Below are 26,610 nucleotides of genomic sequence, written 5' to 3'. Positions count from 1 at the left end.
GACGAGTCCATCACTACTTGGAATGTTTTTACATGTTGAAAACTGTAGTTTACAGCAATATTAATAATTGGCATTTATGGTAATTTCCTTCACAAATTAATTGTTCGAGAACTTGTGCTGTGAATTCAAATGAGGTATCAAAAGAAATGTCCTTTTTTGTAGTATAACCTGTGAGCACCATGCTTTAATACAGTAAATAGTTTGAACTCAAACAGTTATACAACTAAAGTAAGCCAGAATAAGTGGTTCTTCACAGTAACCGGTGTTAGGATACCAGCACAGTTTAGACCCATCTGTTACCTGTTTCCTGTCATAGTGCTTTTACAATATTCAGTATTTTTAATAGTAATGTTAAATTTATTTAAATAGGCCATTAATAAAGGCTTTTGCCCTTTGATTATTGTGCATATATTGTACATTCTGAGGGCACTAGGTGAAAGGTCGTTGAAAGGCAATTCGGAATAACTGACCACTTAATTTTTGTGTTAATTTGTAAATGGGATTTCATTGTGTAAATCATTGTTGCAGAAAGGTTTCAATATGTATTTTGTATATGTGTGGACTGCAGCAACAAATGAAAATTTGTACCAAGGCCGGGATTAGAATCTGAATCTCTTGCTCCCTAGGCAGATGCACTAACCACTAGGCCAATCTAGCACAGTGGCTTTGCACAACTGCATGTACCATGCTAGCATGCCTTCCTCCTCAATCCAAATTCCCATTCGTGTCTCAGCTCACTTGGTATTTGCCCTGAACTTGAATAGTATTGCAGAGGCACTCTAACTATACTGGAAAAGGAACTCGGTATCAAATGAAATGGGTGGGGATTCTCTACATCTACATCTACATTGATACTCCGCAAGCCACCCAACGGTGTGTGGCGGAGGGCACTTTACGTGCCACTGTCATTACCTCCCTTTCCTGTTCCAGTCGCGTATGGTTCGCGGGAAGAACGACTGTCTGAAAGCCTCCGTGCGCGCTCTAATCTCTCTAATTTTACATTCGTGATCTCCTCGGGAAGTATAAGTAGGGGGAAGCAATATATTCGATACCTCATCCAGAAACGCACCCTCTCGAAACCTGGCGAGCAAGCTACACCGCGATGCAGAGCGCCTCTCTTGCAGAGTCTGCCACTTGAGTTTATTAAACATCTCCGTAACGCTATCACGGTTACCAAATAACCCAGTGACGAAACGCGCCGCTCTTCTTTGGATCTTCTCTATCTCCTCCGTCAACCCGACCTGGTACGGATCCCACACTGATGAGCGATACTCAAGTATAGGTCGAACGAGTGTTTTGTAAGCCACCTCCTTTGTTGATGGACTACATTTTCTAAGCACTCTCCCAATGAATCTCAACCTGGTACCCGCCTTACCAACAATTAGTTTTATATGATCATTCCACTTCAAATCGTTCCGTACGCATACTCCCAGATATTTTACAGAAGTAACTGCTACCAGTGTTTGTTCCGCTATCATATAATCATACAATAAAGGATCCTTCTTTCTATGTATTCGCAATACATTACATTTGTCTATGTTAAGGGTCAGTTGCCACTCCCTGCACCAAGTGCCTATCCGCTGCAGATCTTCCTGTATTTCGCTACAATTTTCTAATGCAGCAACTTCTCTGTATACTACAGCATCATCCGCGAAAAGCCGCATGGAACTTCCGACACTATCTACTAAGTCATTTATATATATTGTGAAAAGCAATGGTCCCATAACACTCCCCTGTGGCACGCCAGAGGTTACTTTAACGTCTGTAGACGTCTCTCCATTGATAACAACATGCTGTGTTCTGTTTGCTAAAAACTCTTCAATCCAGCCACACAGCTGGTCTGATATTCCGTAAGCTCTTACTTTGTTTATCAGGCGACAGTGCGGAACTGTATCGAACGCCTTCCGGAAGTCAAGAAAAATAGCATCTACCTGGGAGCCTGTATCTAATATTTTCTGGGTCTCATGAACAAATAAGGCGAGTTGGGTCTCACATGATCGCTGTTTCCGGAATCCATGTTGATTCCTACATAGTAGATTCTGGGTTTCCAGAAATGACATGATACGCGAGCAAAAAACATGTTCTAAAATTCTACAAGAGATCGACGTAAGAGATATAGGTCTATAGTTTTGCGCAGCTGCTCGACGACCCTTCTTGAAGACTGGGACTATCTGTGCTCTTTTCCAATCATTTGGAACCCTCCGTTCCTCTAGAGACTTGCGGTACACGGCTGTTAGAAGGGGGGCAAGTTCTTTCGCGTACTCTGTGTAGAATCGAATTGGTATCCCGTCAGGTCCAGTGGACTTTCCTCTATTGAGTGATTCCAGTTGCTTTTCTATTCCTTGGACACTTATTTCGATGTCAGCCATTTTTTCGTTTGTGCGAGGATTTAGAGAAGGAACTGCAGTGCGGTCTTCCTCTGTGAAACAGCTTTGGAAAAAGGTGTTTAGTATTTCAGCTTTACGCGTGTCATCCTCTGTTTCAATGCCATCATCATCCCGTAGTGTCTGGATATGCTGTTTCGAGCCACTTACTGATTTAACGTAAGACCAGAACTTCCTAGGATTTTCTGTCAAGTCGGTACATAGAATTTTACTTTCGAATTCAATGAACGCTTCACGCATAGCCCTCCTTACGCTAACTTTGACATCGTTTAGCTTCAGTTTGTCTGAGAGGTTTTGGCTGCGTTTAAACTTGGAGTGGAGCTCTCTTTGCTTTCGCAGTAGTTTCCTAACTTTGTTGTTGTACCACGGTGGGTTTTTCCCGTCCCTCACAGTTTTACTCGGCACGTACCTGTCTAAAACGCATTTTACGATTGCCTTGAACTTTTTCCATAAACACTCAACATTGTCAGTGTCGGAACAGAAATTTTCGTTTTGATCTGTTAGGTAGTCTGAAATCTGCCTTCTATTACTCTTGCTAAACAGATAAACCTTCCTCCCTTTTTTTATATTCCTATTAACTTCCATATTCAGGGATGCTACAACGGCCTTATGATCACTGATTCCCTGTTCTGTACATACAGATTCGAAAAGTTCGGGTCTGTTTGTTATCAGTAGGTCCAAGATGTTATCTCCACGAGTCGGTTCTCTGTTTAATTGCTCGAGGTAATTTTCGGATAGTGCACTCAGTATAATGTCACTCGATGCTCTGTCCCTACCACCCGTCCTAAACATCTGAGTGTGCCAGTCTATATCTGGTAAATTGAAATCTCCACCTAAGACTATAACATGCTGAGACAATTTATGTGAAATGTATTCCAAATTTTCTCTCAGTTGTTCTGCCACTAATGCTGCTGAGTCGGGAGGTCGGTAAAAGGAGCCAATTATTAACCTAGTTCGGTTGTTTAGTGTAACCTCCACCCATAATAATTCACAGGAACTATCCACTTCTACTTCACTACAGGATAAACTACTACTAACAGCGATGAACACTCCACCACCGGTTGCATGCAATCTATCCTTTCTAAACACCGTGTGTACCTTTGTAAAAATTTTGGCAGAATTTATCTCTGGCTTAAGCCAGCTTTCTGTACCTATAACGATTTCAGCTTCGGTGCTTTCTATCAGCGCTTGAAGTTCCGGTACTTTACCAACGCAGCTTCTCCCTCAAGCCCTGGCATAAGTGCTTTAATAAAATGAAATTATATGGTTCCAGAGAACTTTTCAAGTCCCAAACATTTATGATGTATCTATTTTACAATTATTTGAGACTTGAAAAGATCTCGGGAACTAGGGCCTATATAGTTTTATATGAATATCTATTTTATCAATAACTAGGGAAGCAATAGACTTATACTATAGTTTGTGGGTGGCAAATGACTGCAAGAAAGGGGATTGTCATTATACATGTATAGTTCTAAAGTTTTATTGGTGGTGATTTTGATTGAACAAACAGGGCAGTGTGACATCAGTGACACTTCATAAGTAAGATGTGAAAGTTTTGTGTCACAGTCTGTGCAGTGAGTTTGACGATAGGCAGTGCTGGAGAGAGAATTTTTTGTGGCATATTGGCTTCATCGATTGTGGAAGATTGTAAATTTTACACAATGTGTGTCTATCTTAATTTGTCATTGACTGGTGACAACTGTTTAACTTTTGATGGATATCAGACACTGAATCCAGGTTAAATGTTACAGTTTGCAGTAAGTTGTTATGTGCTGCAGTTAACTAAAGTCAGTTGAAATTAATGTTTTGTGAAGCAGTAGTACTAATGAGAAGCTAAATAAATATAGTACGAATGCATGTTCTCGCAACGATATCCATTAATGAGCCGCGGGTTCCAAGCTGCATCAAGTGGTTAACTGTCCACACATTTTCGGCAGAGATCGCCCTGCCATTGTCAAGTGGCTGACTATCTAGTGGTCAGGTAGGGCATTAAACACTAATCTGCAAACCTTCAGATACTCTGTAAGAATGGAGCTTTGAAAATAGATCAAGAAATGTACATTAATAGTACTGTATTGCCCATGAAAGGCACATGTCCAGATTTAAGTCTCAGACTGCGAGATACTTTCCATGTATCAGGAAGCACCGCTTGTGTTTTATCAATTATGTTTAGGCTTTGATCTTTCTCATCTGAAGTTAATTTCTCCTGCTAAGTCATATCTGCAGTTACTAGGTAACAAAGGACTTTTTCATTATAGGTAACAACAACATACAAAGAAACAAGGAGTGATGCAGAAAATAAGGAAACAGCAGACTTAGCATTAAGGGGTTTGCAGCTGTTATCAGAGTGGACTAGCGTTGTAACTGAATTGTATTCGTGGAAACTTCTTCATCCGACCGACCACCATCAAAATAAAGAATGCCCACCAGAAGCAGAAGAATATGAGAGGGTAAGTAGCCGCCCCCCCCCCCCCCTCCCAAAAAAAGCTTTCCTTCATATGCTAGTAAAATAACTCACTTACAACAAATTTATGCCTTAGGCAACACGTTACAATTATACAGATGAAGAGAAATTTGCACTTATTGAAGTAATAGCAATGATAAAAGGACTGCAGGTGCTAATGGCCCGAATGGAGACAGTATTCACTGATGCAATACGACGTAATATATATGCAGAATTACAAGACTTTGTTCAACTTGTTTTGAGAGAACCATTGAGGAAAGCAATAAAAAACAAAAAGGATCTCATCAGGAGGTAAGAATGTGTCATGTCAGTTTAGTGACTACTTTTTTCTGTTTGTTACTTCTGGGATTTTGATGAAGTGGTTTATGCTCTGCTGTTATTTTTTCCCATTTGTTTTTCAAAGGATAGCTCTGTAAAACAATTTTCAAACGATTTCTGCCATAACTAACAAATATTTCTGAGCAAACTGTATTATATTTGGCCATTGCAACTGTGTGCCATCATCGGTTATGGTGGTAGCTGATTATACTAAAATATTATACATTTTTGAGTTTTACAAAAATATTGTTTGAGAGTTGTGATATTGCAATAAATCCATTAAATATAATTTTGAAATTAAAACAAATCATGTTTGGCAAGCAATATACGCAAGCGCGCGCGCACACACACACACACACACACACACACACACACACACACACACAAGTAAATTAAGCATTCCAGATCACAGACTTGACCTTCAAAAATTCCAAATTTTGTGCTCTATTCTTTCTGTCATTTGGAACATCTGAAATATTAGATTTTGATTCAGATTTCTTAGCTTCCTTAATTCATCCTATTGTGGTCCTCTTCTTCCATAGATACGTGACTGTCTGTCCGGTCAGTGTCATGCCATACAAATGTCTTAGGAACATCTTCCGCCTCCTCATCCTCATGCTCTTCAAACTTCTGCATATGTTGTGGCAGACTCTTGTGATCTTTTGAATTTTCCACCTGTCCTCATGCTGGATCATGCCCACAAATTTTCTTAAGATTCTCCTCCCCAAGACCTCTCACTTTTCCATGTTGTAGTTCATTAAAAGGTATTCACTGATGTATAAGCATTTTGTTTTGATAATAATATTAAGCTGTATTGAAAATTCACTTATTGTGAACAGGTTTTCCCAGAGCAAGTAATCTTTCCATTTTTGATATTGTGTTGCTGGTAGCATTTGTTTTCAATCCATTCTGGCTTTCAATTTTCCAAGTCCTTGAATGTCTTGACCATTTTAATCCTTTTCTTGAGATTTTTTGCTTTGTTCCTGGTGATCTCCAAGAGATTGACTTGTATTGTCATGTCTGCTGAGCTGTGTTAAAGGATTCTGCAAGAATTTAATCACTTCTGACTTTCGTCCTAAGCATATTTCATTGTTTCTTGACTTTAAAATTCTGCATCTACATTCATACTCTACAGCCACCATTAAATGATGGCAGAGTGTCCCTTCCATAGTACCACATGCGGCGTGCGGGAAGAATGATTGTTCAAATGCGCCTGTGTGTGCTACTGTTAGTCTAATCTTATTTCCCAATCCCTGTGACAGTGACATGTAGTGGTTTGTAGTAATAGCCAATATTCTTAGTTGGTTCTTGTGCTTTGTAAGTTGGCTTTCGTGGGATTGTTAAATCATCTTCAAACATCTTCCAGTTCTGTTTTTTCAGTGTCTCCATGGGTCAAACAAACATGTGACCATTCTTGTTGCCCTCCTTCCTGTCTGTTTTTAGGATGACGGAGCGTGGAGTGTTGTGAGGCAAGCCAGTCGGTGTGCTGAACAGTAATGATACGACATTAGTGGAACAAGAATTTATTCATTAAAGTTTGCAATCATGTATTCTCCTCTTTCTCTGTGCCCAGGCCGGCAGTGATACAGCATGTGGCCTTGGAACTCAGAACTTTCTGACGTTGTGTTAGCAAACTGCGGAGGATGTGGCTCTCGGCGTCTGGCTCACATAATCGTGGTCTTGGGTGGGAGACAGGCCTCATGGGCAAATGGCCAATGATGTTGCCTGTATGGCGGGTGTCACTGACCAGAATGGAGACTGCAAATTACGAGAGCACCTCAAAGAGGTGTGCTCGGGTAATGCCTCACATCTCTGAATGGTGTGTAGATGAACAACAGAATATTACTTCCCCAAGGAAGGCAGACATTGTCAATGACTGCTTACAGATACTATTTGAGGGGGGGAGCAGAGGTTAGTGTGTGTCCTGAATACTGTGACAGGTGGACAGTGCGTCAAGCACCATCAGTTTGGCTCAGCAAGCCATAGATAGAAGTCTTCAAGTCTACTCATCAGTGTTTGCAAGGTCAGCAGCTCACAGTGACAGAGTCTGGTAGATCAGACATGTAGCGGCCTTCGAGGTGAAAGTCATTGTGGTGAATGGTAGCAGCGCATCACAGGTTTGGCCTTGTAGCTGATGTGCTGCAATATAATGATTGACACTAAGGCTCAAAAGTGTATGTTTTTTTTTTTTACTACTAGTTTGAGACAGTGACGCTATGTCGAGCTGGCGATGATGGAATGTGGCCTACCTTTCCACGCTCATCAGTGGTCTTCACCACCCCTCTGTTTCATAAGAATGGCATTCAGGACTTCAGCTTGTTGCTTTTCCACCATATCAGCAAGCTGATAGCTTCTCTTGTGAAACTTTTGCCCTTTTATAAAATCCAGCTGTTCTGCTACAGTGATGAGATATCTTGTCTTCACTGAGATCTTGTTGCTGAGTTTCATTCAACCTCCTCACTCTGAAGGTGAGGCTGTGTAATCTCTTCCAGATTTGTTCGGCTGTCCATTATGTCGGCTTTCTACCTGTTTGTCATTTTGATTGTGACACAGGGTATTGGCTGGCTTGCCCCTGGCTGGAGAGGACTACAGGAAAATTTCACATTTCTCCAGAATACATTTCTGCTGTGTAATATTTCTCTACATTCAATATCCATATTCTAGAATTGGTCATACAAGTGTTTTGTACGCAGCCTCCTTTGTAGATTGATTACATTTCCCTAATATTCTACTAATGCATTGAAGCCTGCCACCTGTTTTACCTACGACAGAATGCATGTGATTGTTCCATTTCATAACCCTACAAATAATTACACCCTGTTATTTGTGTGAGTTAACTGATTCCCATAGGATACTAAGCTTTTAATTTTGTGAACTGGGCAGTTTTCTATTTCTGAATATTTAAAACAAATTGTCAGTCTTTGCACCTCTTTGAAATCTAATCAATATGTGACTGAATATTTGTTCAACTTTTTTTCAGACAATACTTTGTTATAGAAATCAGATTTTATGCAAGAACTCTGAGGTTACTATGGTCTGCAATGTTATTAATATACAACATGAACTATAATGGTCACAACACACCTGAAGTTACTTCTATATCTTGCGATAACTCTTCATCCAAGACCCTCCCTACCAAGAAATCTTCAATCCAGTCACAAATTTTGTTTGATACCGCATATGATAATACTTTTGTTAATAAGTGAAGGTGTGGTACACAGTCCAACACATTTTGGAAGTGAAGAAATACTGCATCTCCCTAACTGCCTTGATCTACAACTTTCAGGATGTTGTTGTTGTTGTTGTGGTCTTCAGTCCTGAGACTGGTTTGATGCAGCTCTCCATGCTACTCTATCCTGTGCAAGCTTCTTCATCTCCCAGTACCTACTGCAACCTACATCCTTCTGAATCTGCTTAGTGTACTCATCTCTTGGTCTCCCCCTACGATTTTTACCCTCCACGCTGCCCTCCAATACTAAATTGGTGATCCCTTGATGCCTCAGACCATGTCCTACCAACCGATCCCTTCTTCTGGTCAAGTTGTGCCACAAACTTCTCTTCTCCCCAATCCTATTCAATACTTCCTCATTAGTTATGTGATCTACCCATCTAATCTTCAGCATTCTTCTGTAGCACCACATTTCAAAAGCTTCTATTCTCTTCTTGTCCAAACTATTTACCGTCCATGTTTCACTTCCATACATGGCTACACTCCATACAAATACTTTCAGAAATAACTTCCTGACACTTAACTGTATACTCAATGTTAACAAATTTCTCTTCTTCAGAAACGCTTTCCTTGCCATTGCCAGTCTACATTTTATATCCTCTCTACTTCGTCCATCATCAGTTATTTTGCTCCCCAAATAGCAAAACTCCTTTACTACTTTAAGTGTCTAATTTCCTAATCTAATACCCTCAGCATCATCCGACTTAACTCGACTACATTCCATTATCCTCGTTTTGCTTTTGTTGATGTTCATCTTATATCCTCCCTTCAAGACACCATCCATTCCGTTCAACTGCTCTTCCATGTCCTTTGCTGTCTCTGACAGAATTACAATGTCATCGGCGAACCTCAAAGTTTTTATTTCTTCTCCATGGATTTTAATCAGGATATCAAGTGAGAAATGCTTGAGTTGTATTTATATGGTCTATATTTGAGAATCAGTGCTGGTTGGCATGGGGAGGTTTGAGATACCTCATTACTTTTGAGCTCAGAATATGTTCTAAGACTGCACAACAAATGAATGTCAAGATTGTTGGACTGTAGTTTTGTGGATCACTTCTGCTATCCTTGTAGCGGATGTGACGTGTTTTGTACCGAGGCTTGGTAGTTATGGATAAAACAGCAGTCAAGAAGACTGGAAGTAGTAAAAAGTTTATTCAGGACACAGTTACAGGAAGAAATAAAACTATCAAGCAACTGTACGGTGTATGTGGGTTACAGGAAGACATAGCACTGAGGAAGTAAGCACTTAGGATGTTACTAGAGGAGATAGCACCAGTCTGGTAACTCCGTTGAAGTGTGCAATGGGGCCCTAACACTGAGTTTTAATCCATGGCGTAAGTCTGTAAGTAGGTATCCACCGAGGGAAGGATATGTCGTGTTGGTGGAGTTCAGCACTGGTCAGGAGTTGTTTTGAATAAGGAACTGCAGAGCAGTTGGCACAATTGCCTGGTGTAACTCCCAATGGTGACTGATTTCTTGGAGGCCGTGCACTGGCCTAAGTGCTGCTGAGGTGGAAGTATACTGTGTGGACTACCTTTGTGCATGTGACTTATGGATGGAAATAGTTCTTCACTGGATGTGCTTCCTGTCATTAATTGGAGTATTGCCAAAAGGCAAGAGTAGTGCCTGCAGTGGTGGCATTCTGAGTTCTCACCAAAAACAAACCACATTGTTGTTGTTGGAATGGCTTGTTATGTGGAACTCTGGTTTTCATAGTTGGCTTGCATACACACATGCTGATAGCAGACGGTGCTTGAGGCTTCCGTGGGACATGGGTGTGCGTGCGGTTGCAGTCCAATCAGAGTGTGGGTTTGGATATCCCACTGTAATTTCTTCCAACCATCGGGCCCAGTTTTTTGTTAGAGATCTACAGTATATTATGATTGAAAGAAGGGCCAATTCGGCCAAAAAATTGGTATATAATCTGATAGGGATTCCACTGGGCACTGAAGCTCAGTTTAATTTTAGTGATTTCAGCTGTTTCTCAATTCCACTGACACTAAACCTTTCTTTGCAGTGGTGTGAGAATTAAATTGATGCAATACTCGTGGCCTTTCCTATGGAAAGGAACATTTGAAAATGGAGTTCCAGCATTTTGCTTTGGCACCTGTCTCTTTCATCAGTGCCTGGACACTAACTTTGGTGCCTAACAAATTACTGGAATTTCTTTGGGTTTTGTGAGAGATCTTTTGGTAATACTCTACTATGGTAGTCATTGATGTTATGCTGAATTGCCCTCTTTGGCCAAATGATTTTCATTCAGCACCTCTGTCTGTAGCGCTATACTGTAGTTTACACCTATTATGCAGTTCAAAGAATGTCATTATTTACTTCTGAGAGCTACTGATAAAATTTATTTTTGAAGAATCACTTGTGGTTCACGAACAGTCTTCTGCTTCATAAGATTATTTTCGTAAAAACATTTACACACTCACACTAGGTGATAAAATCAATGGTGCCAAATAATGAAAGCCATGAATAAATCACTGTTGTCAAATACTAAGAAATTACATCTACATCTACAAATACACTCCGCTAGCCACCAAGCGCTGTGTGGCAGAGAACACGATTCACGCCAGAGTCATCTTTCCCCACCTCTGTTCCACTCGCAGATCGCACGATGGAAAAACGACTGTCTCAGCACCTTAGTACGAACTCTAATTATCTTTGAATGGTGATCATTGCATGATTTGAAAGTTGATGGTAATAATATATGCTCTACATCCTCGGTGAAGATCGGATTTCGGAATTTAGTGAGCAGCCCCTTCCATTTAGTGCTCCATCTATCTGCAAGTGTATCCCACTTCAAACTCTCTATCAGATTTGTAATGTTCTCACGATGGATAAATGTACCAGTCATGAATCTTACCGCTCTTCTTTGGACCTTCTGAATCTCTTGAGTCAGACCCAACTGGTAAGGGTCCCATATAGATGAACAGTACTCTAAGACTGGACGAACTAACGTATTGTAAGCTATTTCCTTTGTTGAAGGACTGCATCGCTTCAGGATTATTGTAAGCTATTTCCTTTGTTGAAGGACTGCATCGCTTCAGGATTCTACCAATAAACCGCAATCTAGAGTTTGCCTTACCCATTACTTGTGTAATCTGATCATTCCATTGTCAGTCATAAATATGTCCAAAACAGTGCACGCATTAACTACCAGCATTAACATTATGAACAGAGGCATCGCATATACTGCAGACTGCACAGATGATTGATAATGGTGTGTGGATTGAAACTGGTTGTTCAGTAAAGGAATTTTATTAGCAGCTGTTTGCAGTAAGGGATAACATTCTTCAAATATTTACAATCTGTGGGCCACCACATTCTTAAAATATATTCTTTAGAAGTCTTTACGATGACTGTATACCATAGAGGATCGTTCCCACCATGAACTGTTCTAATAGATGCTTATCTATCAAGTGTGTCATCAAGAAAGGTGTGTGTTTTTTTTTTTTTTTTTTTTTTTTTTTTTTTTTTTTTTTTTTTTTTACTTGATCCACAGTTCTTTTGGATGCTCCTGACAAGGACTAAATGTTTCAAGTTCTTCAGTGAGATGTGTTACTAAAGCCTCTCAAACTAGTTTGCTGAACATACAAATCTTCCTACTAGTTTTAGCTTCTCTTCATGTTTATTATTACAAGTGTGTCATGGTCACTGATACCAGTTTCATAGTAATCATCTCGAAAGAGCTCGTGTGTATTTTTTGCCATTTGATGTAATACATATCTGTCATGAGCAGGCTTCTGAATTATCTGTTCTAGGCAATTTTCAAAGAGAAGGCTTTAGTAATGATTTGCAGGATATCTTATCATGTCCATCACTTACAATACTTTAACTATCCCTAGTGATTGTTGATCTCGATCATGATGATATCATAGAGCGACTAATGTATTAGTGAACTCAGAATTTCTGTAAAGTTTTTAGTTACACCTGCAGGTGAGTGGTGTTTGATAGAAACATCCATTTTTAAGTTTATGGCACTCTTGCTACTGTCTTAATCAATCAATCTCATGTGCAGCTTCAGTTTCTACCTTGGTGATTTTGAGTGTCATGTTCACTGTGAAAGATACGCCACCTTCATATCCCATTAGCCCATCCTTTCAATATACACACAAATTTTTCCCCATGAATCTCACTGCTATCAGTTATGGATTTTAATCAGATTTCTGTACCTGGTGTTAAGTGATCTCCACTGCTTTTTAGGAGTACTTCAAATTCTGGCTCTTTGATGTGAATACTTCAGCAGTCAATAATTAGTACTGTAATACTGTCACTTTTGGGGGACATTTCTTTGAATTTTATGCTGATACTGCTGGGTCTCCTACAGCTCTTCTTATCTGGACTATATGGAGAGTCACTGCTTCTGATCTGTAGTGCAGTCCTGATCCATTTAGGAGCACCCTACAGCTCTCAGCCCTATGGATGCAGGTTAGCTTGTCACAGAACCTTTGAAACCTCTGTTTCGAGCCGTGTAGTCGATTCAGGATGAGATGGCCACAATCATTTTGGGGACAATGCTGCAGATTATGAGCTTTGTTGAAATTCCATGGGCAGGGCTGGTCTTCTCAACCTTTTCTTTCGGTTACTGGAACGATCTAAGTATGACCTCAGAACCTAGATGGCAGGTTTTGTTCATTCCAACATGTGCCACAACCTGTAGTTGTTTGCACTGTGTTCCCTCAGTGGCTACCAGAAAAGCCTCGTCAACATGTTGATGCGGCCCCTGAGTATGCACACTTAGGGCGCCTTGTGGTCCTTCTCATTTTGTGTTCCCAATTATCATTTTCTTCTCTCGGAATAAAATTAAATGAGATTTGCAATAGCACATCATCCTTATTTTATTTATGTCTGGATTTTGAAAAGTTGGGAGAGTTGTCCATGAACTTCAGTGTGAAAGTTGTGTTTTCTGGAGTCTCTTTAATTGTACTCACCATCTTGTTATTTACATAAAATTCTCTAATTTTTTCTCTGTTTTAAAATGTAAATAAGTTATACAGAACTGCAACCAGTCACTTTTTTGAATAATTATGTTTTATTCCATGAACCAGTTTTCGAACCTTTTCAGGTTCATCTTCAGATGGTTTCAGGAAGGGGTTCTGGCTCTATGGCGGAAAGATGGGTCACACTTTAATGTATCATCATGACTATAGCTTATCTGTCGATATGCATGTAAATTTAGTTTTTACTTACTGCGACAGTATAGGCGGCTTTTTTCAGTTAGTGTCCATCTGTCTGCCTCCCATTTTGATGTCCAGTAGTTATATAAAGACACACACTTCCACACAAACTATATTAATTTACACTTTGACAGTGAGACTTTTCCAGCATCCAGCATCTTTGTTACAAGCAACAGTTGTAAAGCGCATGCTGGATGCTGGAAAAGTCTCGCTGTCAAAGGGTAAATTAATATAGTTTGTGTGGGAATATGTGTCCTTATATAACTACTGGACATCAAAATGCAGGCAGACAGATGGACACTAACCGAAAAAAGCTGCCTATACTGTCGCAGTAAGTAAAAACTAAATTTACATCCATATCGACAGATAAGCTGTAGTCATGGCGATACATTAAAGTGTGACCCATCTTTCTGCCATAGAGCCAGCACCCAGCATTATCCTACTACCAGTAATGATGTAACTTACTGAAACCATCTGAAGATGAACCTGAAAAGTTTCGAAAACTGGTTCATGGAATAAAACATAATTATTCAAAAAAGTGACTGGTTGCAGTTCTGTATAACTTATTTACATTCAATATACAGTCACGGTTCTAAAATATCCGTAATGGATAAGCATAATATGTTTTAAAAGTTTATTTGAGAAGAAAGAAGTGAATAATTTTGGGTAAATACTGCAGAAAGTGCTGGTGTGTGGGCCAGATTCTTGGTTAGAGATTATTCTCAGCTGAACCAAGAAAAGACTTGTTTTTATGTAGAGAAATTAAACATGCCATTAACCTATCATCATCTAGGAAAACATAGATACATAATAATGTGGTAGAACTAATTAACAAGGGCTTGATTCTGGTCATGGCTATATTAAAATTTAAGGAGGCTCTATGGTTTAAAACGATGGTGGTTCAGGGGGTCAGCTCATGTTCCATTTAAAATTCTAAAGTATATTATTACCCCTCAAGGCAAACAATATCCATTATCTTACACATTAGTGTACCTCATAAAATCATCTTGACATTGAATTGCAGTGTCACTGTAAAGTTCTGGAATCCTTCATGTTGATTAATGTCAGAGTATTCTGCAGAACAATAGGTGGATGGTTCTTGGGTGCCTGTATGTGTGACTGGAATTGTCTCCACTAAACAGCAATATGACAGCAATTCTCTCAAACTGATCGAGTGTTCCATTTATAAAGGAGTAAAGCATCAGGACTGATTAGATTAGAGACAGCTTGAGACATAATGTTTGTTGTTGTAGGTTTGTTTACCTCATTTTCCTGTTAGACCTACATTGTTTTGAAGTTCAGGGTAAGTATATGCAGTAGTATGCCATACGAAACTATCATCCACAATGTTTCTTAGCTCCATCTTATTTTGCCTTCATCCTGTATCCACAGTGGGTCAACATGGTTATTATCAGGTTTGGCAATGTTAATGTTAAATGGTGGCCAAACGCCCTCCCTGTTGCCACTTCTTTACTCCCTTCACCTGCCTCGAGATGACTGGGTGTTTGTGTTGTCCTCATCATTTCATCATCATCATGAAAGTGGTGAGATTGGGCTGATAACCTCGCAGTTGAGCACCCCACAAACCGAACATCATCATCATAATCCTTTACCCCCCCCCCCCCCTCCTCCCCCCAGATGCAAGTTGTGTATCCCAACTAGTGAGTACCCCAACTAGTGTTATCCATGTGATAGTGTGCAAATGTTTTCTAAATGCGAACCATGTAACTGAGTTGGGACATGGGTATCAGCCATGTATTCAGCTATTTGGATTGGGAAACTGCCTAAAAACCACATCTGGGCTGGCCAGCAAAGGGGCCCTCGTTGTGAATCCACCTGTTGGATCTGATCTGAGTCTGGTTCACTTGCCTGAATTCCAGAAGCAGCATGCTAACACACTGGCTATCCAGGTGGTTACAATGTTTCTGGCAAAGTTAATGTATGCTATAACAGCCCTTTCTATTCCACCTTAATGATGAAATGTTCAGTATGGCACAGCCTTATTTGTATGTGGTAAATTGATTCTTCTTGGTTTTCAAAATGCTACTTTGAAACTTCTGGTGGAATATAATAAAAAGAAAACCAAACTCACCAGCTTGTAACAGTAACTAGTTATGTATGGAAACTCTTGACTACTGTCTTCATTGTCTTGCCTGCTTTGATGCCGAGAAGCCATTTCATTTAGTAGGAGAGTTAAGAAAAAGGGTTGGAATAAATGTGATCGTAAGGAAAGTCACCCAAGACTCCAGATCAAGGGAAAGACTTGGGATAAGATGTGAGGAAAATGACAAGATAAATTCTGTTTATAGAGACATTGGCAGTGGCTGAGAGGTTACTGGACATGGACAGAAAAGAATGAAACTCTACAAAGTTGATGAATGTCAAGGTAAACAAGTGAGACTACACAAGAAAATAGCAAATTAAAAACACAAAGAAAAAAAATGGGGGTGGTGTATGTGGAAGCTGATCTGCAGTCAGTCATATTTTTTCCAAACAAGTATCAAGTAGGAGTCTCTCCTTTGTGTTACATGATTGATGTCGATATAGAGAAAGTGTTGTATAAAACCAAATTCTCATGAAAATGGTTACTTTCCAACATTACTGTTATGGAGAGTGCACGATTTACAAAATTCCCACAGTCAGTTACTGTTCGCTATTCTCCACAGGATCCTGATGGAAATATGTTAGATCTAATTGCAACAAACAGACCTGTCATCTTTGAGGACGTCTGCATTGAAACTGCTGTCAGTGAACAGTAGGCTATTATAGTGATAGTGAATACCAAAGTAAAAAGGACAACTAATACAAGCAGAAAGATTTATATGTTCAGCAAATTAGACAAAGAAGCAGTAGTGTCATATCTCGATGAGGAAGAAACTTTTAGCTCACGAGAGGAGTAAGTATAGAAGAACTATGGCTGAAGTTCAGAAGAATAGCTGACTGTCTGCTGTGTGGGTATGTACCCAGTGGAACAGTTTGTGATGAGAGATACCCTCCATAGTATACGGTCACTGTAAAGGAACTTCTAAACAGAGACTACTGCATAATCAATATAAAACAATATGTAGGACTATAGGTAAAGAGATGATGAATGAAACATCTTGGCTGTCAAAGAGAAAAATGCGGAAAAGCAAAAGCAAAAATGCGTACCTCTGTTTTCAAATATTTCTTTACAACGGGAAAGCCAGGAGTATTGCCCCAATTTAATCCACATAGCACTGAAAAGATGAGGAAAATAGACTTTACTGTCAGTGGCATTGAGAAACAACTGAAATCATTAAAATTGAACATAGCACCAGGGCCCAATGGAATTCCTATCAGATTCTGTACCCAACTTGTGGATGAGTTAGCCCATGGTTAACCACAATCTGGCAGAGATCCCTCTAACAAAAAACCACTCATAGTCATTGGAAGAAAGCACATGTCACAACTGTCTACAAGAAGAGTAATAGAAGTGATCCACAAAACTACCATCCAATGTCCTTAACAGCCGTTTGTTGCGAATCATAGAACATACATACAACATATTCAGAGCTCAAACATAATGAGGTATATTGAAAAGAATAACCTCCTTCTTGCCAACCAGCATGGATTCTGAAAACAGGGATGATGTAAAACCCAACTCACACTTTTCTCACATGAAATAGTGAAAACCATGGATGTAAGCAATGAGGTAGATGGAGTATTTTTTTTTTATTTCTGCAAAGCACGTGACTCAGTATCACACATATGCCTATAATCAAAAGTCTTTTCATATGGGATATCAGCCAAAATTTATGACTGGACTGCTGATTTCTTGGTAGGGAACATGCAATGTATTATCTTGGATGGAGAGTCATCAACGGGTGTATAAGTAACTTCAAGTGTATTCCAGGAAAGTAGTTGGATCCTTTGCTGTTAATTTGTATATTAATGACCTTGCGAACAATATTTGTAGTAACCTCAAACTTTTCGCATATGAAGCAGTTATCTACACTGAAGAACAGTCTGAATGGAGCTGCACGAATATTCAGTCATACTTTGATAAGATTTCAATGTGTTGTAAAGACTGGCAACTTGCTTTACGTGTTCAGAAATATAAAATTGTGCACTTCACAAAATGGAAAAAGAAACACAGTATCATATGATTATAATATCAGGGAGTCTCAGAGCTGGTAAATTCTTACAAATACCTGGGTGTAACACTTAGTTGGGACATGAAGTGGAATGGTCACACTCGATCTACAAAGGAGATTGCGTACAAATCACTAGTGCGTACCATTGGAACTGGCTGCTCTTGAAGATAGGCACAAACTATCCTGGGAAAGCCTACTTACAAAGTTTCAAGAACTGACTTGAAATGATGACTGTAGGAATGTACTATAACCCCCTACATATTGCTTCGATAGGGATCATGAGGACAAGATTAGATTAATTACAATGCACACGAGACATTTAAACAATTATTTTCCTGTGCTCTGTATGGTAAATGGAATGGGGAAAAAACTTAATACGTGGTACAATAAGACATACCCTCTGCCATGCACTTCACAGTGGTTTGCAGAGTATAGATGTGGATGTTGATAAGGCTCTGTTTATATCTTTAGCTCTCACCGAGGGAAAATAAACATGAACCTGAAATAAAGTGTTTCATGTTAGGATTCAGCAAAGACATCACATGGTGCAAGCTGCACTGTTTTCTTTGGGTGTATGTTGTCCCACAAAGGTCTGCCTCCATAGCGCAGCGGTAGCATTACCACCTACCGTGCAAGGGGGCCTGGGTTCGATTCCCGGCAGGAGACTGAGTGTTATGTGTCCTTCGTCATCATTGACACGCAAGTTGCCGAAGTGGCGTCAACTAAAAAGACTTGCAATATGGCAGCCGCACCCCGAAGGGGATATCCTGGCCAATAAATGCCATACGATCATTTCATTTTTTTGTCCTACACAATCTGTTTTGTTCTTTTAAGAACTCCTGCGAGTTAATATGTCAATGGCCTTGGCAAGGTGGATACTCTGGCTCCTATCGGACCACTGAAGTTAAGGTATGCTGCACTATGTTGACAATTTTCCCTTTGAGTTGATGGCAGAGAGGACACACACACACACACACACACACACACACACACACACACCTCGTGGTTCAATTCTGTTTTCACCTGTAAGTATTCTGCAAACTGTAGTAAATTCCCTTTAAATAAAATCCATTTACTCTTAGTTTTTTTGAATTTGGTTTTATTGATCGAAGAAGGTCCTGAATGTGAGATATTCCATGCACAGCATAATAGTGTCTGTACGGGAGACATGCGCTGACTGGCAACGAGGAGTGGAACCTCAACAGGACCCAGCTTTAAAAGGCAAGAAAGATCCCGACAATGGCTTTGGAATAAAAGTACCAAGAAGAAATGTTGGTGAGTACCATTGTAGTTAAGCGCTTATCGTTAAAACTTTGTGAGAAGCAGGATGCAACATAAATCACATTTGTCTTCTGTTTTAGACATATAACGATGATAATAATCACAATCTTATTATTCGTGTTAATGAAAATTGTGACAAAAACATAAATTGAAGAGTAGGGTGCCTGAGTAGGGGGGTGGGGGGTGGGGGGGAGGAGGGTTGAGGGGGGGGGGGGTAAATGATGGAAATTTGGTCATAATTATGTTGTAGAAAGAAAATGAAGTGTAAATGTTTTCAAAATGTGTAGCCATCATATGAAGTTTGCAAATGCTTTGAATGTACTGCATTAGGATGTGCTTTAATAAGATCTCAATCACTGTAATGTGGGATTACAAAAGAAAATTTAGTGTTTCTTGTATATTAAAACAAAAATTCTGTTGTTCCCCAACTGCAGCTACATATAATTTTTAATTGGGCACACAGGATAATTAATGATATTTTCTCTGCTATATTACTAATTGAAACCACTAAATCAGGCAATGCTGAGGGAATTAGATTAGAAAATGAGACACTTAAAGTAGTAGGTGAGTTTTGCTGTTTAGGGAGCAAAATAAAAGTAGTAAATGAGTTTTGCTATTTGGGGGAGCAAAATAACTGATGATGGTCGAAGTAGAGAGGGTATAAAATGTAGACTGGCAATGGCAAGGAAAGCGTTTCTGAAGAAGAGGAATTTGTTTACATCGAGTATAGATTTAAGTGTCAGGAAATCATTTCTGAAAGTATTTGTATGGAGTGTAGCCACGTATGGAAGTGAAACATGGACGATAAATAGTTTGGACAAGAAGAGAATAGAAGCTTTCGAAATGTGGTGCTACAGAAGAATGCTGAAGATTAGATGGGTAGATCATGTAACTAATGAAGAGGTATTGAATAGAGTAGGGGAGGAGTACCAGGTTACATAAAAACAATGTTTGTTCCTTTTCAGTAGTGCAGCCAAAAAAAAAAAAAAAAAACTGTCCAGGAACTTTTCTGACAAAGCGAGTAAGTCACAAGTACACAGCAAATTGCCTTGGGGATATAACAAAAAATCCAGCATTTTAAATTGTGAGCAGGGCAGGTTTAAGGCCCAAGTGACACAAGCCACCACTGGTGTGCAAAGTTGAGAGGCATCACAACTGAAAGGTTTCTGTACAGGATGTGTCACAATTCACAGCAGCTGCTTGTCGTGTCAGGTTGAGGGGGAGGTACCAAGGGTATCCAAGTGTAAAATTTGTATTCTTTATGGATCATCCTCAACAGCAAAACTTGACACAGATGAAAGTGTATTTGTGGTACTCAAACGCACTACTATCGAGTACTTTATGTTCTTATAAAATGCAGAAATATAACTCAATTATCCAAAGGAGGGAGAAGTTCGGATAGAGGTTAAGTTTAAAAATATGATTTTTTTGTGGGGAGGGAGGAGTGTGTGTGTGTGTGTGTGTGTGTGTGTGTGTGTGTGTGTGTGTGTGTGTGTGTGTTTTGGGGAGACTGCCTCTTTGTGTAAGTAGTGACACTTGTTCATTTTTATATTACTAATTTATCTTATTTTATGTATAAAATAATCGTATGTCAGTGAGATTTCTTCATCTTTTTTCAGGTCCTTCTTCTACACAACTGTATATGGTTCGAACAATGCTTGAGTCACTAATTGCTGATAAATCGGGTGGTAAAAGAACATTGAGAAAGGACATTGATGGACAGTACCTTGTTCAGATTGATCAGTTTCATAAAACATCATTTTATTGGAACTATTTGCTTGGATTTAGTGGTAAGTGGTGTCCGTACTCTGAGACCTTTTGTAAACTAATTATGCCTCTTGTAATACACACTTCATTTTAAAAAGAAAGGTTAAACACTCAATACTCTGACAGAAAAAAAAATAAAAATCGCAACACCAAGGCAGAGTTGCGCTACATAACCGAAAATTGATAGACATGTTTCAACATCTGAAAGATGACGCCTATTCAGACTTCGCACCAGTTGCAAAAGAGTGGCACTAGTAGCGCCTCTATGAGTATGCAGTTGCTGTAACAGTCATGGGTGTTAGTTACCTTTGAGATTGGACATGGTGAATGTATGTTAGTCAAGAATGCCTTTAAGGCAAAAAAGACGCCATTATCAGTGCGTCACTAAGTCTGAATGGAGTCATGTAAAAGGGCTGCGAGAAGCTGAATTTTCCGCCAGCAATATTGCAGAAAGACTTAGCAGGAATGTCACCAGTGTAAATGATTGTTGGCAATGGTGATGAGAAGAAGGTATGGTCATAAGAAGACCAGGTTCCGGACGGCCATGTGGCACTACTGAGAGTGAAGACTATCATGGTTGGCGTATGACTCTGATACATCAAACTACATCTGCAGCAGCAAATTGAGCAACAGTTGGCATCACAGTGACACAATGATCTGTTATAAATGGATTACTTCAAGGACAGCTCCAAGACTGACAACCAGTATCACGCATTCCACTGACCCCAAACCACCACCATTTGCAACTTTAGTGGTGTCAAGTGAGAGCTCATTGGAGGGTAAGGTTGAGGTCTGTTGTGTTTTCTGATGAAAGCTGGTTCTGCCTCGGTGCCAGTGATGACCGTGTATTGTTTGGAGGAAGGGCCGTTGAGCACCTGCAACCAGCCTATCTGCATGGTAGACACACTAGACCTACATGTGGTGTTATGGGCCGGCTTGCGATTTCATATGACACCGTGATCACACTCACGGTTATTCCACACACCTTGACGGCAAATTTTATGTCAGTCTGGTGATTCGACCTGTTGTGCTGCCATTCATGAACACAATTCCAGGGGGAATGTTCCAACAGGATAATGCTCCCTCACATACTACTTTTGTAGTTCTACATGCTCTAATGAGGTTGACATGTTGCTGTGGCCTGCTTGATTACCAGATCTGTCTCCAGTAGAGCACATATTGGACATCATCAGATGAAAGCTCCAGCGTCATCCACAACCAGCATTAACTGCCACTGTATTGAGCAAGCATGTGCATAAGGCATGGAACTCCACCCCACAAACTGACATTGGGCACCTGTACAACATAATGCATGCATATTTTCATGCTGGCATTCAATATTCTGGTGGTTACATCATTTATTAATTTAATAGCATTTCACATTTGCAATGGCTTGTCTTGCACTTACATTAACCTGTTATCTTGGAATGTTAATCACTTAAATATGTTAGCTAGACAAATGTATTCCCGAAATTTCGTTACTCTATATTAATTACTTTTTGATGTTGCAACTTTTTCTTGTCTGTGTATCTGCCTGTTATTCCAATGAACTGTAGTCTGGATGTACTCATATTTTAAAGACCAGCAATATACTTTTTCTATGTAAAATGAACACCATACAAAGAAGTGGCTCCCTTATGGAGCAGATGTTTGTTATTGGCCAATTTAAAGGTATTGCAAGACTATTATGGACATTAACTGTGTGATGAAACTGATTGTGGCTGCAAGACAACTGTCTTCCAAGGCTACAACCACGTCAGATGTTTGAATTTTCCAAAATGTGAGCCAGTATATGTAGCCAGTTCAGTATGCGAGACATTGAAATGAGTTCAGTTCTCATTGCCTTTCCACATGGGAGGATGAATTTGCAGTGCAATACGCTCCATTGGACCCAGAATAAGTGGAGAAGTGTTCTCACAGAGTGGAAATCAGCCTCCACTTGGATTTAGCACCAGCATTTAAAGTTAAGAGGAGAATTATGTTGAAAAAGTCTTCAGAAAGCTACCCACAGGTGTAAGGGAGGAAACTCGGATTCCATAACATTTCAGATGCAATTTAAGAGATTAGTGCACTGGTTGTATGTTGTTTAACTTACCTGAATGTTTGGGTTCTGCTTTTACATGCTTATTTTAATGCTAAAGGTTATTGTAAGTGGTAAATATATCTCCACAGTTATAGTACATAAAAATTATTTTCCAGCACTTATCCTCTTCTTCAGTTGACGTACCTTGTGACAGGTACTGACAGGAATCTCTTGACTACCTTCTATCCTGTGCCTCTTCCTTAGTCTACTGGTAAATTTATCCATTTTTCCTGCCATCCAGCATTCTAACCCTCCTTCCTCCCCCTCCCCCTCTTCTTCTTCTTCTTCTTCTTCTTCTTCACAACCTCCTCCACCTCCTTCTGTTCTTCTGCCTCTCTTCTTTGCAATCTTTCCTTCGATGCTCTTTCGCGCATGTCTGCCGTAAATGTTTTCTTCATTGTTACCATTTCCACCGAACATTCTTCATATTTTTTAAGGTATTTCATTATTTGTTGTTCCTTCAGTGCATTTCACTTTAAGTGTCCTCCTCAGCAATAATTCAAAATTAACCAAGTGTGTTTTTTTTTCTTTCTGATTGACTGACCATGGTTCATTGGCACATAATAATACACGTCAGTTTTTACATCTCTTTGTTAGCTGTATTTAATTTATTTTTGCCATCAAAAAAACTTTCTCCTTTTCAAAAACTATTTTTACCCACACACATTCTTCTTGTTTTCTTGACACAGCTTCCATTTTCCATCACCAGACTTCTTTAGGACCTAAAAAATTTTACTTGTTCCAAGTACTTTCCTTCTGATTCATTCATCTTGTTTGCTGATTCTCATCAGTTTCTTTCCTCACTTTTTCAACCCTATCCATCATAAATGGTAGTTCTTCCCTTATTTTGACAACAATACTTGATCCTCCGCATACTTAATTGTGTTTACCCTTTCTCCTTCTACCATTATGCTTTTATGGGTAACCTAACATATTTCTTTATCTGTAGTACATCCTAAGAGACTCTTCCATGATGAGGAAGGTGAAGAGAGAGAATCAGAGTGTTGTGACAAATTCTGGGTTCACTTGTGCCCAAGTGTAAGCACAGCCAGTTCCCGCTCCATAGTTGTTTTTTGTAGAGTATACAATTTTCTTGTATAATGTGTTTTCCACAACTTCAGTAATTTATATTTTTTATAAAAATTCTAGATAGTATAGAGATAACAAAAGAACGTTGCTTGCCGAGTAATATAGCTCGATGAAACTTGGGGCCATTCACAGAAAGAAGTGCTACAGTATAGCAACTGAAAGAAATAAGTAATGAGGCAAACAGAAATGGCGCTTTCATTCAAAGTGAAGTCACCGCAATTTATGTTGTTCCCCTGAACATTGCAAAAGGGAAACATCGTCTTTAGTAGGATGGGTGATCACCACAGATGGCAAAGCATGCTCTGCAAAGTGCTCTCATGCTGGCCACAAGTTTGGTAAGGCATTACTTTTGCATCCATCAGCACAGTTGACAACTGCCAGATGGTCGCCATTGGCGTAGAAGACTGTACATCTCAATGTGGCCGACAAATTCCTGATAGCAAACGTAAGAGTGTGCTGCTGCTTGAGGAGAGATTTGAGCACTGCCTCGATAGACATGAGAACCTAAAGAACAACCAGATAGAATAAGTACATGGATGTGAACACCATACTTGTCACCAGTTGTGTCATAATGCAAGACACAACCAGTAGTGCAATCACTAAGAACAAGGGTTTATTTTTCCACATTCAGGTAAACTACATACATAAAACAGTACAATAAGCAGTAGAACACAAACTTAGAAGGAGCAAAGGCTTTACTTTCTTTACATAGAGGAGGGTTGCAGTAGGCGGCGCGGCAGATGTCATGCTGTACACACTACTCTTGTGACCCAGCTTGGATGTCCTCTGTTGGCCGGCGTAGGCAGCTGCCATCGCCAGACTATGTGGAGCATAGAAGGTTGGCGGCGTGGTGTCGCAGCACATATCCAGCTGTTGTGCACAGAGTTACAGCAATATTCTTGAAACCATTTAACAAGTCTATCATGTTAGTACAAGCCTCGAATGCTATAAATATAAACTACGTTACAGTGATATATTGGAGTTTCAGATTTACTATTATGTAAATGTGATATTTTCTAATTAGTCCCAATTGAGGTATAGTTTGTCGTGTTAAATCTAACAGGTGTTTCATTGTGTAACTGTTAGGTGAAAAATTTAAGTGGATTTAATGCCCAAGTCCTTGAAAATGGAGCTGTAGCTTCGAAACATGTTGGGCACCAGTTAAAAAGTAAAAAATGTGTAACTGATGATGAAATATTACTAATTAGTAATCCCTAACCTATAGTTCTGCTAGTTGTTGGTTCGTGATATCATGGGCTTTGTTTGACCCATATAGGTCAAGTGCAATTTGCGGTACTGGTTTTCATGATTGTGTTGGGCATTTTTCAGTATAAACTGTCTTCTCTTTAGCTATATAGTTCAAGTGAAATTTGGGTATCACTGTTTTCATTTGAGCTGTTTAGATTAACTTAAACATTCGAGTCCAATTGTTGTTTTTTTATTGTTTATTCAATTTATTCTCAGTAATGTCATTTGTGTTATTTTTTGGTTGATGTATGGCAGTCATTTTGTTGTGTCTGTCTGCGACCTAACATCTCCTCTACACAGCGAATAGCAATCTTTCCTTTTCATAAGATTGTTGTTATTCCATCCTGAACTTTCCATTGTTTGGTTTTTCTGTTTTGTATGTTTTGGAATGGTGCCATTATTCTTAGTGTTGCTGCATATTTAGCTTGTCCTAGTCCTAAAACTCCTACTTTTTGCAGTGTCCTGTTCATTTTATTGCTGAAGTGAAATATTTCACGTTGGTTATACTTTGTTCGTGGGTATATTTAGTGATGTTATGGTCACTATATTGTATGTGCTGGAAATGGGGCCATCCGCCATCTCGATGGTGTCACAGGTCAAAGCAGAGGGGCAGAATCACATACTTCCATATTGCCTTTCTTCTTTTTTGTTCCATTTGTGTTCCACACTGGTCAGTCTGGGTAACATTCTGTTTGTGTGATTGTAATATGATTTTGTGAGATCCTGTTTTGGCTCACTGTTTTAACTGATGAGTCTCAATATTTTCAGCTTCTCTTCAAGAGTGCTGTGATTTGTCCCAGCTGTGGTATAGAGAATTCTATTTAGAAATGACAATGGGGAGAAGAATTCAGGTGAGAATAGTATACAGTAATATTTAATATCCAGTATGATTTCTAAGTTGTGTTGGGTGAAAATATTGCACTGCCTTTGAATTACTGAAAATTGGACTTTGTACATGCTAAAGATTCCAGTGATGATGTTCAAATAAAGTCTAGAACATTTTTGCTTATACTGAAATATTTGCAAATATGCATTTTCTTTTCACAATCTATTCTGTATAGTTGTAAATTTTGCCCTTTAGGACAGTGCATATATTTTGTACTAACATTGACCTAATGAACCTCAAGTAACTGTATTTTTTATTTGTTTTGAACCATGTCTAGGTAGACTGCCAATGTGAGGCTGGGAGGCTCTTTCCAGCTCATATTTGCATTCCAGTTATCTACATTACTTAGAGAAGTGTATTACATTGTTATCCTTTTCAGGTATCAACCAACATTAGGTGATGTTGATGGTCAGGCTATGCCTATGACAATTGGCACTTGGAACTTTCCCTCCTGTCTGTGCTAGCATTTGCAAGTCTTTAATTACTTAATCTCATGAATTTGCTGCACATTGTATATTCCATTGATCTTTAAGTTGGCTTAACTTTTATATAAAATA

The 26,610-nt window shown here is 39.4% G+C and overlaps 1 protein-coding gene across 2 annotated transcripts in view; it reads left to right on the top strand.

Annotated features, from left to right (window-relative positions):
• The window catches only part of LOC124804749 (cytoplasmic FMR1-interacting protein), a 143,335-nt gene that overhangs the window by 38,770 nt on the left and 77,955 nt on the right, over positions 1-26,610 (top strand). For both annotated transcript variants that reach the window (XM_047265053.1, XM_047265051.1), the window contains exons 7-11: positions 4,646-4,837; positions 4,928-5,142; positions 18,844-18,974; positions 20,600-20,770; positions 25,936-26,018. In XM_047265053.1, the coding sequence (XP_047121009.1) occupies positions 4,646-4,837; positions 4,928-5,142; positions 18,844-18,974; positions 20,600-20,770; positions 25,936-26,018 (792 nt within the window). The remainder of the gene's footprint in view (positions 1-4,645; positions 4,838-4,927; positions 5,143-18,843; positions 18,975-20,599; positions 20,771-25,935; positions 26,019-26,610) is intronic.

The sequence above is a fragment of the Schistocerca piceifrons genome, chromosome 7 (genome assembly GCF_021461385.2).
Source record: "Schistocerca piceifrons isolate TAMUIC-IGC-003096 chromosome 7, iqSchPice1.1, whole genome shotgun sequence".
Taxonomy (NCBI): domain Eukaryota; kingdom Metazoa; phylum Arthropoda; class Insecta; order Orthoptera; family Acrididae; genus Schistocerca; species Schistocerca piceifrons.
This window is presented reverse-complemented; position numbering and strand designations above follow the sequence as displayed.